At 50.8% G+C, this 16,643-nt stretch overlaps 1 protein-coding gene across 5 annotated transcripts; it reads left to right on the forward strand.

Annotated features, from left to right (window-relative positions):
• The first annotated feature begins 557 nt into the window (after positions 1-557).
• LOC111847140 (enhancer of mRNA-decapping protein 4) lies at positions 558-16,620 on the forward strand. 5 transcript variants are annotated; one of them, XM_023818071.2, is made up of 29 exons: positions 558-1,238; positions 2,058-2,214; positions 2,704-2,815; positions 3,180-3,279; positions 4,359-4,545; positions 4,937-5,084; positions 5,212-5,316; positions 5,400-5,509; positions 5,618-5,701; positions 5,798-5,893; positions 5,998-6,097; positions 6,178-6,358; positions 6,447-6,513; positions 6,592-6,683; positions 6,778-6,965; positions 7,208-7,284; positions 7,539-7,716; positions 7,835-8,328; positions 8,442-8,543; positions 8,877-9,020; positions 9,175-9,208; positions 9,359-9,539; positions 10,242-10,397; positions 11,432-11,547; positions 11,679-11,844; positions 11,942-12,128; positions 12,374-12,593; positions 13,264-13,427; positions 13,863-16,620. In XM_023818071.2, the coding sequence occupies exons 1-29, from the start codon at positions 1,151-1,153 to the stop codon at positions 14,044-14,046; spliced, it is 4,218 nt and encodes a 1,405-aa protein (XP_023673839.2). In that variant the 5' UTR covers positions 558-1,150; the 3' UTR covers positions 14,047-16,620. The 5 variants fall into 5 exon arrangements, with proteins under 5 accessions (XP_023673839.2, XP_023673830.2, XP_072574289.1 ...); XM_023818062.2 differs by having other exon boundaries at positions 768-1,238; positions 6,444-6,513; XM_072718188.1 differs by having other exon boundaries at positions 768-1,070; positions 6,444-6,513.
• Positions 16,621-16,643: the final 23 nt, after the last annotated feature.

Genomic DNA, 16,643 nt, shown 5'->3' on the forward strand with positions numbered 1-16,643 from the left:
TTCAGCTGTTTCCAAGGGCAATACTGGGAACAAGGCTACTAAGTCTGCCAGTCATAGCCAGGTTTGATTTAGTTTTCAGTGAGATTTGTGAGTTGGTCTCCTGCAGCAATATGTAATCAAGCAGATAAACATTGTATCAATTTAGCGCAGGTGCCGGACGAGTTTTGCTGTGATAAAGGCTTGCATCCCTGAAGGATCAGCACTCCTTTGTATTAGCTTCTTTTTCAGGGACAGTGTGTGACTCAGTGGGTTAAAAGGCTGTGCCTAAAATCAAATCCCAGGGTTGGCATAGAGATTTTACTGTTGGGCCCTTGAGCAAAGACCTTAACACCCAATTTCTCCACAAATAATCTGACCATGCTTTCTAAAAAAGAAAATGTATGTCTGCTAAATAAATAAAATGTTTTTTTTAATTATTTAGATTGTACTTATTTTGGATAAACAAAACTGCCTTATGCAGAGTCAAATGTAGTTTGACACATTTTTAGACCTGCGTCCATTTTGAAGCGCTAAAATAAGGGGAAAATGTCGAAGGAGAATGATTGATTTATGGTGATTAAAAATATGAAAGCCTGTTTTGGAGAGTGGATGAAGTAATCTCCTTATTCAGCTGCGCAGAACAGATGTTTAAGGCATCGAAATTTTCTGTTATCTTGCATAATGGAATAAAATAGTAAGTATGTATTTAAAAATGGTGTTTGGATTCCGAAATATTTCCAAGTTTGATTCGTTTCATATTTATCAAAACATAAACTGCCATTCCTATAATAATTTTGGGAATCTAGTAAAGTTGACTAGCTGGACTTCAGCTACACTCGAAGTAAATGTGACCCGGTAACGTTCTTTAGAATGGTTATCCTGGTGTTTCGTCAATAATTTTTATCCAAGTTTATTAATTTTCAAGCGGAAAACTTAACCCGGCGTGTGAATTTTGGACAGAAACTATTGGAGCATCATTCGGAACTTTTAGATGAGCTCCGGGTTTCCGACAGAGGGCGGTTGCATTTTGAAGGAGCACCAGGCGGAATCGCAGAGGCTCGCTGGCTTCATGCAGCGCTACGAAAGTTGAGGCGAGTGAAAATTGGCATCATAGGCTTTTAGGCGGCAGTTATTCCCCTTCTACGGACCTGGTCCCCCCTTTTCCTCCCTTATGGCTTCCAACTCAAATATCGATATAGAAGACGCGACGCAGCATCTTCGGGATATTTTGAAGTTGGACCGACCCGAGAATAACGCCGGTGAGAACCGGGAAATGAAGTCGCAGTTAGCCAGTTAGCCTGCTAGCCTCGTTAACCGGAGTCCTTTTAGGCCGCGGCGTAAGGAAACTGATGTTCCCAGGAGTGAACACCTTAATACTTTCAGTTTATGTAACTAGAAAGAGAAAAATGCTAATTTATTAGTCTCTGTGTTTACGAAGTGAGTAATGACCCATTTTCAGCATGTTCAGTGTGTAGTTGGTTAAAGCGGCATAGTTTTAACGAAATGGCAGCACCGGTGGACCCCGCCGACTCACTAACGGACGACACAAAGATGCTAAGCTAGCCGGCTATGGAGCGGGACCCCCCTGGGTTATGAAGCACTGAGATACACGGGGCTTCGTGCTAATGACCGCTCTGCTCTGTGCGAGCGGGCAATTTGACAAACATCGTAAAGCAAAACGAAATCATGGATTTTAAGTCCTGGGACGGAGGTGGCTGCCGCTCCAGTCTAACTCCGCTGGGAGACCTACGAAGGCGTGTCACGCTATGCAGTCACTCCGGCAAACTTTTATTAATGACAAAATAAATGTTATGCGCTTTGAAATCAGAGGCTTAAGGCTTTCTATGTTGAGATTTTTTTGTTTTAAATCACCAGGAATAATGGTGACTTTATTGTCTATATTGTACGCTAATTCGGAGAATATTAACTAACCTTACCAAAGTGGTAGGTTAAAGTCGCTTCTGTATGAGGTTAGTTACAGGCAAACGTTTGTTTATCGTAATAACCTATGTATATATTATATTTTAATGTCTGAATTTGCTGTTCGAGTTCAGTTCGACCGTTTTTTTCATCCCCAGAACCGTCTTCCACCGAGAATCAAACTAAGACCGCTTTCAACGGGGAGCTCAATGGCTTGTTCGGGTCGGGCCTCATAGGCGTTGCGGACCGGGAACCGGCGGCCGAAGCCGGCGCCGGGAAAGCGGAGAACATGAGCTGTCAGGACCCGCAGATCATGTGAGGACTATGAAACTATGTGCCTAAAGAAGGAGGGCAGGTCATTTATGTGGAATTTAATGGCACTTCTGTTGTACTCGCTACAGTAGTCTCATCCTTTGATAAGCTGCATCGATTGGAATATTTTCAGTGGCACAAGAACGTGATATTCTGAAGTCCTGACATTATTATCCAGTTACGTTATAATTTTCGTGTAGCTTAGGAAATGCTGTATGTGTTGGTAGAAAGTTCTGTTTTCATAACGTGATATTCACACACATGGTAATAATTACAATTGATTCAGTTATGATCCTGTGTAATAGAGTATTGAAAAGACTTGGAAATAAATGCTTATCCTCAGCTAGAATTAGCATCGACAATCAGAGAGCACTGGCTTCAGGCTCCCCTTATTAGCACTTGCTGGACTGCATGATGTGGGGTTTAATGCTTACAATGGCTATTCCTTCTTATATCCACGAGTGTCTAATCTGGGTTCCTGTGTCCTCCTAGCTGCCTCTCTGGGGATGACAGCTCCACTCGTGTCACCATCTCCTCCAGCGTTGTGGAGATCGTGGCCAGTCACAACTCCAGCATCAACAGCAAAGCTTGCGGCAGTAACAAGGTAGGCAGGAGAGTGCTGTTTTTGGGTGGTGCAACCGAAAACTCAAGATGTAAGTAAATCGGTAAAAATAGAACAACTAAATTAAATTCTGTTATGAGGTTCTGGCCTTCCTGATGTGCTAACCATCTGCAGGAGTTACTAACAACACTAAGTTTCCATCTACCTCTAATGCCTTGTGCAGCTATGGACCAGTTTAGGTCCCCACATTAGCTAGTTTGAAACCTGGAAAGCCAGACTCAGATCAGGTGGCTTTGCTACATAGCACCATGGTCTGACAGTCTGTGTGTTTTTTACTGATCTTTGTTGCTCAGACACGGTGCACAGCCTGTCAGCCCAGCCCACCTGGCCTGTCATTCTCTCACAGGTGAAAATCAAGCCAGTGGCAAAGTATGACTGGGAACACAAGTACTACTACGGCAGCCTGATAGCGGTGTCCAACTCCTACCTGGCCTATGCAATCAGAGGTGAGATACCAAACATACTCTTAGCTGTACTGCTTAAAGGGAACCAATCAGTGTTTTGCTGAGCTGAGTTTCATTCAGGGAGAGATGAATGGATGTCAGACTAAGAATGGAGATTTTTGGGTTCTTTTCTATAGGATATAAGACCACACAATTTAGTGTGTCCACATCCAGAGAGTTCAGCCATAAAGAGATTCAGGACAGCTTTAGGAAAGTGCTTGACTTAGTTGCTCTGAGTTACAGGGCACTTTGTTTGATAAACAGCAAGTATATATAAACAGAGTCATTACCTTTGAGGCCCGACAGCTGCTGCCCGACTGTTCGGACATACTGATGCTCCCTGTAATCTTACAACTGCTCTGTCAAGCCTGGGGAAAATTTGTTACCCTGGGTTGTCACTCTCCCATGTGTCCAGAGGAATAGCTGTCGAGGGCGGCTGAGACCCTCTGGTCTAGCTATAGAATGGCTGCAGTCCCAATGGACAGCACTGCAACCTTAACTGGAAATGATTAATTTCTTAATTTTTTTTAGGTACCTGCCTGTGTGGTTTTGGAAATAGTGTAAGATGGCAAGAGTTCATGTATATGTGGCACAGGCTTTTTTCCTGGATGTGCTAAAAGGTGTTAAGAAACTGTGTGTGTGTGTGTGTGTGTGTGTGAGATGCATGTATTTTTCTGACCAGACCTCTGTACCACCATGCTGTTTGTATAGATTGTACAACATGATGCATGAATGTGTAGCAATCACATTGTATGATCCCTTTCGCTCCACTGCGGAGAATGGCTGATTGCGCAATGCAATCATCTCCATTATTTTAGTAGATATGTTTTTAGCTCTGGTGCTGCTGCTGCTAACTTTGAATATTGACTAAAGTCTGGTTATTGGTTGACAGTATCAGCCATGTTTGACACATCAGACCGATACCGATATGTTAACTCGCGTATCATGTGTCTCTGCTTTTTCGCAAGTAATAATGTCTCTTCACTCTGACACCTCTGTTTAATGGCAGAGCCGCGTTTGCAGTCGTATGCCTGTGATATCAGTAAATGGCAGTCTGCGTTGTTCTCTTCACATGGGATCAGGTGCCAACAACTGCGCGATGATCCGCGTGCTGTCCCAGTGCACGGCGGAGCGCACGCTGCTCAAGGGCTTCACCGGCGCCGTCGCCGACCTGGCCTTCGCTCACCTGGACTCCTCCCAGCTGGCCTGTCTGGACGAGGCAGGAAACATGTTCATCTGGCAGTTGTCCTGCAGTGCCGGCAAGATCCAGTATCCTCACTTCGGCATTTGGGGTCCCCCCTTGGGGTGTTTTTGTGGGATTCTGTTTATCGGCAGTGGGGCAGCGTAACATGAATAATTTCATGTGGGCTTATCGTGTCTGTGATGGGTTGACGCTCCATCCTGGGTTGTTCCTTGCCTTGCACCTGGACCTCCTGTGACCCTGAATAGGATACGCAGTGTCATGGGTGGATGTGTGGATGGATGGACTTATCGTGTTTTATCCAAAGCACATTGGGGCTCAGAGCTCTTCAGCTGGCTGTCAGTGAGGACTCTGGGCGTCAGCTTTCAGTCTCTCTTTGTTTCTGCCAGTGCAGTAGTTCAGTTTCGTCTCCTCATGCGCATACGTTTGCCCCTGTGAGTTTCCTGAACTTGACCTCAGAGATGAAATTTTGGTGCACATCAGGCGACCCGCAGACACGCCACTCAGCTCGAACCGGAGGCTGATCTGGTGCCCCTTCATCCCTGAGGAGAACGAGGAAGGCCCTGAAGAGTCCTGCCAAACGCTGGCCCTGCTCCATGAGGACAGGGTAGGACTGTAGTTCCATCTGCACTGCACTAGAGGGTGTAATTTAGCTACACTAATACACAATGCAAGTAATTTTTTACAGCATCAGTAACAGCAGCTTTTTGTGTTTTGTTCTTGCTCTCTCTCAGGCAGAGGTCTGGGATCTGGATATCCTCAGGTCCACACAGCACTCCTGGCCAGTGGATGCCAGTGACCTGAAGGAGGGCTTCATCGTTGTCAGGGGCCACAGCGGGGTGTGTTGCGCTGCCCTGGTTGGAGGGATTTTGTTGCTGTGCCTGTTTTTCCTAAAGCTTTATATATGTGTTTCTTTCACTAGCGCATCAGTGAAGGGGTCCTTTCTCCTGACGGCACCGTCCTGGCCACTGCCAGTCACGATGGCTTCCTGAAATTCTGGCAGATCTACATAGAAGGCCAAGACCAGCCCAGGTACCGACCTCAGTAATGCTTTAGGTTACATGCTTTCATCCTACCGACTTACCGACTGACTATTAGTGGCTGCTAATAAATCCCTGCATTCCCCCATGCTGCCACCAGGTGTCTCCACGAGTGGAAACCCCACGACGGCCGACCTCTGTCCTGCCTGCTGTTTTGCGATAACCACAAGAAGCAGGATCCGGAGTGAGTGTCACATGGGCGCCTCTGATGACCCATAATTCCTTGCGTCTTTTCGACCGGAGGGTTCCCATTGGTGAAACCGCTTTCTCCTTTTCATAGAGTTCCCTTCTGGCGTTTCCTGATTACCGGTGCGGATCAGAACCGGGAGCTGAAGATGTGGTGCACGGTTTCATGGACCTGTCTACAGACGATCAGGTGGGCTCCGTGAGCACTGGGGGGGTTGTTCTGTCTCTGCTCGCTGCTTGTTTTAGCTTCTCCCACCATCCTGCCATCTTAATGCTCCTGCCTCCCACATCCAGGTTTTCTCCGGACCCCTTTAACGCCATCGTCCTGCCCAGCCTGAAGGTGGCGCTGGACCTGTCTGCTGGGTACCTGGTCCTCAGCGACGTGCAGCGGAAGGTGGGTGGAGGGCGCCGCAGGGCTGGGACTCCTTCGCGGCCGCTCGCGTCTCACCTGCGCCCTCCCTGCCCCGCCCCCAGGTGTTGTATGTGATGGAGGTGCAGCAGAACCAGGAGAAAGGCCGCGCCCGCTTCACGGCTGTCTCTGAGTTCCTGCTCACCCACCCCGTGCTCAGCTTCGGTCTGCAGGACGTCAGCTGCTGCCGGCTGCAGCCCAGCGAGGTGCTGCCCCCCGACGAGGACAGTGAGAGCATGACCACTGGTGGGTCCCGGTCCCCAACCCGAACCCGGGTTCCCCCCAGGCCCCTGCACGTTTTCTCTGTAATAACGGCCCCTTTCTCCCTCAGAAGGAAGCCAGGGTGGTCTGGCTGAGTCTAAAACAGGCGTGCAGATTCATCTCTACTGCATCCATACCAAGTGAGAATCTCTCTGCTGTGGGGGCGGGGCAATGGTATCATAGCCATCTGACTGACCTGCATCTCCACCTTCCCTCAGGTGCCTCCAGGACGTGCAGATCTGGTTCCAGCCCCATGTCACCCCGAGCACCTCCCTGCTCCTGCCTCCTTCCGACTCCCAGGAGGATTTCGGTTAGCATAGCATAGCGCTGTATCCGCTTTGTGTCTCACATAGCGCCCCCGTGTGGCCCCCTGGGTTAACTGCGGCATGTGGGTGTCTCTGCAGGCTGCTGTGAGCTCCTGGCAGATACCAACACGGAGGGCCCGGCGTCGGATAAGGAGTCGGGGCGCCCCTCGCAGGGCGACCTGCGGCGGGTCCCCTCCTTACCCATCCCGGCTGACTTCCTGCCGCCTTCCGAGGGCACCAAGCCCACGCTGATGACGCCGGACGCTTTCATGACCCCCACTGCTTCGGTACGCCCCACTCCGCCCTCCCTCCCACCCGCTCTCTATTTGCCTGCTGCGATTGCGCTGAAGCTGCATTTTTGTCTCTCTCTGCTGAGCGCTTTAACAGCAGGCTTTAACGCATTCGTACGGCTGTGAGTCTCAGTCACGCTGTTTTTAGCAGGGCCCCCTTGTCGAGGCCCCGTATTCGGTGTCCCTGGTGCTGATGTCTCTCCCGCTGCCCTTTCCCTCTGCTTCCCCCCCCCCCCAAGATCCCAGCTTCTCCCGGGAGCAGCGTCAGCAGCCTGACGGTGGTAACGGCCATGAGCAGCTCCAGCACCAGCGGCAGGTACGTCCCATGTGGGTGGGTAGGGCGGTGGGGGGCGTTAGGCTTAGCATCGGGTTTAACAGAGTCGGGTTTAACTTTTGGGGCTCCTATGTGGTAGGCCTTCCAGCCTGGGTCCCCCCCCCCGACCTGGCCCTGTGTCCGCATGCATACCCCCACCACCCCACCAGGGCTGATCCAAGCCCGACTGCTGCTGGAAGCTTGTTATGTGCTGCTATGTGGCTGCAGGTCCGACAGCCTATTTTTGGTGCCCACAGAACGGGCGAGGAGCTTACCCAGAGCTCAAAGGTTTCCTTGGAAAGCAGTGCATTGGCCCTGGGTTCTGCCTCCGGGTCTGGCTCCAGTTCTGCGTCCGGCTCGGCCCACAGCAGCCCCCGCTCCAGCAGCATTCTCATTCCTGGTCTGGGGGACCAGATGAACAGCAGTAACATCCAGGTAACAGACCACACGTGAAGTGACGAGGATGGTGTGGAAACAGAGGTTCACCTTAGATGCCCAAAACGGGGCTGTTACCCTTTTCTGTGCAGCATGCAGTACCATTTCTGTCCCACAGGTGGCGGCACCACTTAACCCACCCCTGTCCCTGGACCTGCAAGCCATCGAGCCACTCCTCGTACCCCAGGCATCCCCCACGCGGGAGCGCTCACCGGACGTCATCTCGTCTGCGTCCACGGCCATGTCCCTGGACATCCCCGAGATCGCCTCAGAGACCCTGCCTCGAGTTGGCGTGCCGCCTCTGGCACCGGAGGTGCGCAGCCCTGCCCTCCACTCTGACAGCATGGCGTCGGCCGCCTCAGCATTGCACCTGCTCTCCCCACGCAACCGCAGCGGCTCGGAGCACGGCCGGCCCTCCCTGGACCTGGGAGGCGGCGGCGGTGCGGGCGGGGGCGGGGCCACGGCCGATGGGGAGAGGCTCAGCGCCACCCCCTCGCTGCTAGAGGCCGCCCTGTCCCAGGAGGGTGCTGCCGCATGCCCATTGGAGCCCAGCGTGAGCTGGCCCGCTGCCCCTGACATCACCCGTGAGACACGAGACAGCCTGGCAGACTGGTGAGAGAGACACACGTGTGCTGAACATTCCTGTCGTATGTGAACCAATGGCACCTGCTTCCTAGTGTTAACTTGTTGTTACTTGTTTGATTTGTTGTTGTTTTTTTGTCCAGCTCCCGAGATGAGATGAAAGACAAGCACAAGACGTCACCCTTCCACAGACACTCCTACGGCCTGCCCCTGAACGACAGCCAGGATGCCAGCGCCGAACAGAGGTGGCTGTTTGCCGTCACACAAAACAGGCGTCGGCTCCGAACGGTCACTACACAAAATGGACGCATTTTTTATTTAGGAGATGCTGAAGCAGCATGTTCTGCCAGCCAGCCAGCTAGCTTTGATCTTCAGATTAGCTGTTTGCTTCGCTTTTGATACGTTTGGTGGGGGGGGGGGGTTCCGGTGGGCCCCCAGAAAGAAGAAACCCATCCTTGGTGGCTCGTCACTGACACCTGTCAGCACGCACATCTTAATGCTCTGCGGTCTGTTCATATGGACACCTCCACTTATTGGCATGTGCCCTGCCCCCCCCCCCCCCACCTCTGGGTGTGCAGTGACCATGACGACGAGGTGGCGAGCCTGGCATCGTCGTCTGGGAACTGCGCCTCCAGGACATCTCACAGGCTTCCCGTGAAGGACTGGAAAGTCTCCCCCCGGTCATCCCCCAAACTGAAGAAGAAGTGCAGGAAAGATGATGGGTGGGTAATACCAACTGTTCTTTATGAGGGGGGGTCTAGGGGGGTTCTAATCAAGATCATATTGGCTTTCTTTCTTCCTGAAGTACCTTCACTGCAATACTCTAACTGGGTTGTCAAGTGATTGCAGCTGTTTTGTTCTTTCTTCTTCCTGTAGAGAATCTCTGCAGTCGCGGCAGCCTGATCAGCTGGTAAGTTCCTCATTGTTGGCAGGGCAGTAGTACTCAAGACTGAACAGTAAAAACAGGTCCTTGGGTCTTACACCTGTAAACTTGCGGGTCTCGCATGCGTTCATCTGCGTGGCTGCCCATGAGATGACCCTCGTTGTGTAATCCACGCAGATGGGCCTGGACACACAGGAGGAGGTGCTGCAGATGCTTCGCAGCCAGCAGAGGGAGCTCTCTGAGCTACGGCAGAGCCAGCTGGAGCTCATGCAGCGTCTGACGGCCAGCATGGACGCAATACAGAGCTCCGTCTTGGCGATTGTGGAGCAGGCCATGATCAACCAGCAGGAGCAGAGCCGTATCCTTCCACAGAGAGGCAGTCTCCTCATCTGCTCTCGCGTGTCGTCTCGACTATAATCCGGATTTGATGTGGACGTTTTGTAACTTCATAAACCGGCTACTCTGTCCCATCTATGGCGAGGGCTGACGTCCTTTTCTCTGTGACATGAATGTTCTATGCAGCTGCTGCTACTAACCTAAAACGGCCCGAAGAGCAGAATCTGTCATCTTGTGTAAAAGTATTAATCTTTAGGGTTAGCGCTGCCCTCAGGTGTGGCTGTTGTAGCCAGAGGGCAGAGGGGGGGATTAGGTTAGCTGCCTGTGAAATCTTTCTCTTATTAGCTGACGTAAAAGAATCCTATAGATTATTAGATTGGGTGGGTCCCTAGGCTTGTAAATCCATACATAGTGATGATTATAGATGCAGGTGATGTTCTGTGCTGATGTTTGATATTTTGATTATGTGGGTGCGCAGCCTTGCCATCTCTCCCGATAAGGATGTGCGCTTCGTGAGTCTCTCCCTCAGAAGGAAGCCAGGGTGGTCTGGCTGAGTCTAAAACAAGAGCTACACGTGGTCAGATCGATATTTATTTGTATGTAATGATTCTCTCTGGCATGCCGATCAGCCGCTAGTTGCTCTGGCTTGTGGGAGGCACGGTGCCGGCGAGGTCCACTTTACGGTACCTCTGGGTTTGACCCTTGACCCCCCCACGACCCTCAGAGCGCCGGATGGAGCGCATGATGGCAGAGGGGCGCGAGCAGAACCGGCAACTGCAGGAGCATCTGTCCCAGCAAGTAACGCAGAACCTGAGTACCGCTCTCTGCGGCCGCATGGACAAGCTGCTCCGGGAGGAAATGAAGAAGAGCATCCCTCAGGGTGAGTTCACTGCTGGTTCTCCGTCTTCTTCAGAAGGGATTTTTAAGTACTACACATGCTGAAAGTCATCTCTCATCCAGTTTGTATAAATCGGTGTTTCCCCATCCGGTCCTCGGCGACGCACAGTCAGTCCATGTTTTTGCTCCCTCCAACCTCCCTGACAGACAGACCACATTTTTGCTCCCTTCCAGCTCCCACGGAGCAAAAGCGTGGACTGTCTGTGGGCCCCCAAGGACCGGATTGGGAAACACTGGTATAAATGATTAAATAACTGCCGGTACTGGGCACAGCAGTTAGTATGTAAACCAATCTGTGTAGGCAGAGATCGAAACAGATACACACCTACTTTTAAACTCGCCTGTCACAGCCGCACATCAAGGTCTTAACATTCAGTGCATTATCTATTCTTTGTCTTGTTTTAGCTAAATGTTTGGTTTGCTGGTGAATGTCAAGGGCAAAGCCCGTCATATTTTGGCATTTAGCCTGTGAGACCTTTTAAAGTTTCCCTCCCGCTGTTACCCTGAACCTCTGAGTTGGAAGTGAACTACGGTGTTGCTTGTCTCTCCGGTCAGTGTGATTCCTCCAAGCTGGGCCGGTCCAGTAAGGCGCTATGTAAGCCCTGGCGATGCTTTAAGGATCGCTCCCAGGGAAATCTGAACATCAGCAAATGTTGTTTTGGAGCGGTCGGCTCTGTGCCAGTCCCGGCTGCCAGCGGTGGGCTTTCTCATGCCGACTGAAGCACGCTGTTGGTCACTGCATTTTCTTCCACCTCCACCTGCTTTACAGCTCTGTTCAGCTTCCCTTGCCAATATTGTTATAACTTCCCGTAAATTCGCAGTAATGATATGGTCTGGTTACGGTCTTCACTTATTTTCTCCTTAGAGTGAGATCCATGCTATAATCCGCTTCTGTCCATGTCGATTCCCGGCTTTCCTGCTGCTCAGAGGCTGTGTGTCGCCCTCTACTCGGCCACCTGTACTGTCTCGCAGCTGGCCATGCTGGGTCTTTAACCATCTCCCCCCCCCCCCAACCAGCGATCTCCAAAAGCCTGGACCCTGTCACGGGGCAGATGAACAGCACTATCGCCGCCAAGCTGACCGCCGTGGAAGGAGCATTGAAGGAGAACGTCACCAAGGTGGTCAAGTCCAAGGTCAGTGTGTCACCAATATGGCCGACATGGGGGCTGGAATTTCCTCAGCTTCCCTGTGTCGTCTGTCACGGTTTTTGCCATAACCGGAGGATCACCTCTGTGTGTGGCTTCTCCTCCCCACGCCTGTGCAGAACACCACGGACGCCATCGGCAAGGCGGCGGCAGAAGCCATGCAGGGTCCCATCCAGGCTGCATACAAGGAGGCCTTTCAGGGCATCGTGCTGCCCGTGTTCGAGAAGGGCTGCCAGTCCATGTTCCAGCAGATTAACGACAGCTTCAAGCAGGGCACCCACGAGTGTAAGTGCTCTGCACATCAGGCCTTCTGACCCCCACCCCCCCGCAGAGGTTCCTGCTGTCTCCCGTCCCGTGTCACATGACTTCTTCCTTCACGCAGACATCCAGCAGCTCGAGAGCCACCTGAAGAACAAGAAGCAGCGCGAGTTGGAGGCGCGGGACCCGCTGATCGGGCAGCTCCAGCAGATGGTGGACACCCTTCAGAGCAGCACGGACCAGCTGGCCGCCACCGTGACCGCCAGCGTGCGCTCCGAGGTCCAGCACCAGCTGCACATCATGGTGGGAAAGTGAGTCTCCCAGGCAGACACCCCGGAACCGCTCGGCATCATGGGAAGTGGCCGGCATCGGAAGAGTCTAACTCCCGTGAATTTGGGTCTTGGGTACCATGTACTTGTACGCTACTGTGTGTGACTCGCTGAACCATCTCTCAGGACCGTGACTGTAGCCTCTCGTGGTTCTGTGGGAGCTTCAGGGTCATTATCCAGGGCCCACCCTCCCCTAAGCTCTGTGTCGCTGTGCCCCCCGCCCCCAGCCTGCAGGACTCCATCCTGACGCAGGTGCAGCGTATCGTCAAGGGCGAGGTGAGCCTGGCCATGAAGGAGCAGCAAGCGGCCGTCACCTCCAGCATCATGCAGGCCATGCGCTCGGCCGCCGGCACGCCCGTGCCCCCCGCCCTCCTCGACTACCAGGCCCAGCAGCAAAACGTGCTGCAGCTGCTGCAGCAGGGCCAGTTCAACCAGGCCTTCCAGCAGGTGGGGGTGTTTCCCGGGGAGAGGGGGGGCTGGAGGATTTAGGAGGGGGACTTTTGGCTGATTTGCATGACCTTCAGATGGGTTGAAGGGGTCCTTCTCATTTTGGGGGTGGGCCTTGTTATGCTGGAAACATCTCTCTGTTCTCTGAAGGTTTCAGCATTTGGTCAGACCCATCAAGGTTCCTCCACGTGTCTGGGACTGATGCACGATTCTGCTCCTAATGGGACGGATGTTGCTCGTAGACTGTGGGTCAGACATTTACCCAGGCCTATGCTCGTCTGGCGTCTCTGTGATTTGTGTCGGTTTTTTCATCTTTCGCCGTTCGGTGCCTAAAAGGGCTTCCGGTCGATTCCGTGTGGATATCTGAGAGCGCCAGCGCTGAGCGGTGACCTTGAGGTACAGCTGCGATCTCACTGCTACCCAGTGGCTCTTAGGAAAAGTGCCGTCTGTGTGCTTTTCTGTAACGATGCTCCTTCATTCCGTGTGCGAGTCGGGGCCCTCGCGACCTTAGATAAATATAACGGCGCTTGTGAGATGAGGGTGTAAAGGCATACCGGCGACTGTGTCAGCTTCTCTGCAGCAGAGCGTCTGGGTGGTTCTGTGGGGGGAACAGTGGACCCCGTCAGCCGTACTGAGCTCGTGGCCCGGCTTCGCTCTCCCTGCACTGCAGGCCCTGTCGGCAGCTGACCTGAACTTGGTGCTGTACGTGTGCGAGACCATCGACTCCCAGCAGGTGTTCAGCCAGCACCCCTGTCCGCTCATCCAGCCCGTCCTGCTCTCGCTCATCCAGCAGCTGTCCACCAACCTGACGACCCGCTCCGAGCTGAAGATTAGGTAGGGCCTGTCACCTGTGTGTGTGTACTTATGCGGGCACAAACACGGGTGTGACCTTTTGTCCGTCAGGCACGTGTATGTGCCTACAGAGTCATGGTCTTTACTTTCATATAAACCCCATATATCACATGCAGAAATGTGATTTGTGTGCTGTAAAGATTCGGGTTCTGCTGTGTCCGAAAATAACTGCGTGTCGTTTCACTGCGCCGGGGAATCTTAATGCTACAGTTAGAGAATTAACAGATCTGATATAAATGTATTTGATTGGAGCGCAGATGTGGAATTGCAGTGAGCGGCTTAAGCTGCCGGGCCTCGCCATCTGCCGTTGGCCTGGTCTGCGTGGCCCGAATTACAATCCTGTGGCCTAATTCACGTGAACGGTAGCTGCAGATTCGCTCTGTGGGCTGTCAGCGTTTAACGTGCCCGTTCTTGCAGTTACCTCGAGGACGCGGTGATGAACCTGGACCACAGCGACCCTGTGACCCGGGACCACATGAGCTCTGTGCTGACGCAGGTGCGACAGAAGCTGTTCCAGTTCCTGCAGCTGGACCCGCACAGCCCGCTCAGCAAACGGGCACGGCGCCTGATGATGATGCTGCAGGGCCTGGTCACCCAGTAGGGCCCTGCTGCTGCCTGACCCTTTACCGCTTCCACACCTGGCATGCATTTTATCAAGTTCCTGTAGACTGTTAAGTGCTGATGGAAAGTGTAGTCCATAATTAGGGGCTGTGAGACTCATTTACCGTTAGACTTCATCTCCCATGAGCATTTCGGGAAAATCTTGCTTTTGACATCCCTTCCTCTTTCATCCCTACTGTGGAAGATCTTTGTTTTGTGGAAAACGTTGCCGCGCACAGTGACCAGAGGGGCTTCTGCAACCAGAGAGATCTCATGCACACCCCCACTTTTAAATATTCAGGTTTCTGCCTGTTCACTCGCTCTTGTTTGTTTTTTTTTTTTGTTTTTTTTTGCACTTTTTTGTAACCCAAAAATAGAGTGGAAAGAACGCGCAGGGTGAGATCGTACAAGGTCAGCTTTTTTTTTTCCCCACCCCGCTCCCTGGAATCAACTGAAGAGCTCAGTTCTCAAGAAGGTTCCTCTGCTCTCTTCTGTGTACCCAGTACTTAGTTAAGCAGCTTTTCTCAAGAAAGCAGAAGGAACAGAGAGTGAGGTACCTGCACAGCAAAGCATGTTGTTCCATTTCCTTTCGGGGGTAGCGTCTCTCTCTGGGAATAGCTACAGCGTCTGGGAGACTGTCACCTGGTCACACAGAGTGGTTTATAAACCTTTGGAGGCTTAAAGACAGGCTTTTATTGGAGGACGCAGGAAGGTATTACTATCCTACCAAAAAATAGCTTTCTTGATTTTCTTCTACCGATTGCTGCCAGGTGAAAAATGAGGTGGTCGTTTTGTATTTGTACACATTTTCAGTAAAACTTCAAGGTCCCAGAACCCCCAGTTCTATCCCCCAGAATCATTGCTGAATAATTCCTCAATTATACTTGTAAGCTTAAGTTGCTGTAAACATCTTTTACAACCAGTATTTGATATAGTTTGAAAATTTATTCTAAAAACCTCTTGCTTTTAATGTCCTGTCCTGAAAAGGCAGTTGTATGTTTATTAATATTTCAGCCGCTGTCAAATCTTGTTTCAGTCTCGCTGGGCTTTGCCAATTTTGCGGGCTCCAGATATTTACAAAAACAAATTTGAGGTTTAAAACGAGCAAGGTGGTGGAGAGAGCTTCTCTGACATCTTCGATTCGGTGCTTGATGTTCTGTCAGTTGCTCGCTGGTGATAGGGAGTCAGTGAGATATTGTCTTTAAGGGGCCGACTAAACTCTACTTCCTAAATCCAAAGTGCAACATTTCTAGTGCCTTACTAAATGTGGATATATACAGCAGGTCGACCTCAGGGTTGTGAAAACCAAGGAAAAATGGGAATCCAACACATTGACAGTGGAGAGCATGTCAGCCCCTTGTGGGTGAGCAGCCGGTCAGCTGTGTTCCTTTGTAGATATGGGAGAAGCCACGCAGTCATGGCTCACATTTCTGATTGGACAGAGAACTGCCCCGTCTCTCTCCATAGGGGTCAGGTGGAGTAAGGGTGCAGAGGAATTTTTGATAGTTTGGATGCTGGAAGCCATTGTCCGTATTTCTGCTGTACTCCCAACAATTTATTTATTATTTTTTGTCTAGTTATCCTTTTTAATCATTCCTTTTTAGTAACTACAGCCCTACCTTAGAGGCCAAGATACTGCAAGCGCTTTGAGGAAAAAAAGGCTTCCATGTTTAAAAAATGAAAAAGCCTGCCATTGGCTGTTACTATAGGTTTGTTTAGTGCCTGTATGTTAATCACTAATCTAGTGGCCTGACTTGTGATAGAATGGAAATGAAAGCAGACGGCTCCTCTCCCAACCACCGCTCGTATCCCCAGAAGAAGGACTATGGAAACCTCTTTGTGGACAGAGATGTGGGTCCAGGCATTCTGTATGGTGTTAAAGGTTTAGCTCTTGCTTGGTTATGGTCCTGGGTTTTTAGCGGCGCCCCCTAGTGCTATAAATGTGTCTCATCCACCTTCATCTTACTAAAGATTCTTGGAGGCATAGATGTTCATTTGTGCTGCCTGTGTTACTACAGAGCACGCTCTGAAATCCACCTTATTCCCCCTCTGTTTGTAGTTTTCTAGTCTTAGTTCCAGTAATAGTACCCTACTGTTTAATAGCTTTTCTAATTCTACGTTAGCCAGCGTAATCTTCCATTTTTGGTATGTAAGAAAAATGTCATATCGAAACACTGCAGTGTTTTATTTTGTCCAACTGAGTAGGAAGCCTTTTCATTTTAGAGGAATAAGTCTGTTTAAAATGGTTATCTTTAACATTGATGTGGGTTACTCTTATGGAACTCCAGGAAAAATACTTTTATATCTATTCTGGCGCCGGGGAAATCTGTGAATGTCTCAAGGACGCCTCCATGTATAACATATGTATAGATATATTTTGCAAAAATCATACGGCTTGAGCTGTTGTGTAAGAAAAAAAGATCATTTGTACTTTTCCATTGTGTTAAAAAAGAATTTTATGTTCCGTGTGCATTATTTTGTTTGTACATTTTACAGTTGTTCGTTTTACCTTAGCTTTGACGTTTTGGGTCATATAAAGTTCAATAAAGTGGTTTAGTTTGTGTTTTGGTTAAAATGGGTTGTGTATGTGTGATTCCC

This window comes from Paramormyrops kingsleyae, chromosome 11 (assembly GCF_048594095.1).
Source record: "Paramormyrops kingsleyae isolate MSU_618 chromosome 11, PKINGS_0.4, whole genome shotgun sequence".
NCBI lineage: Eukaryota > Metazoa > Chordata > Actinopteri > Osteoglossiformes > Mormyridae > Paramormyrops > Paramormyrops kingsleyae.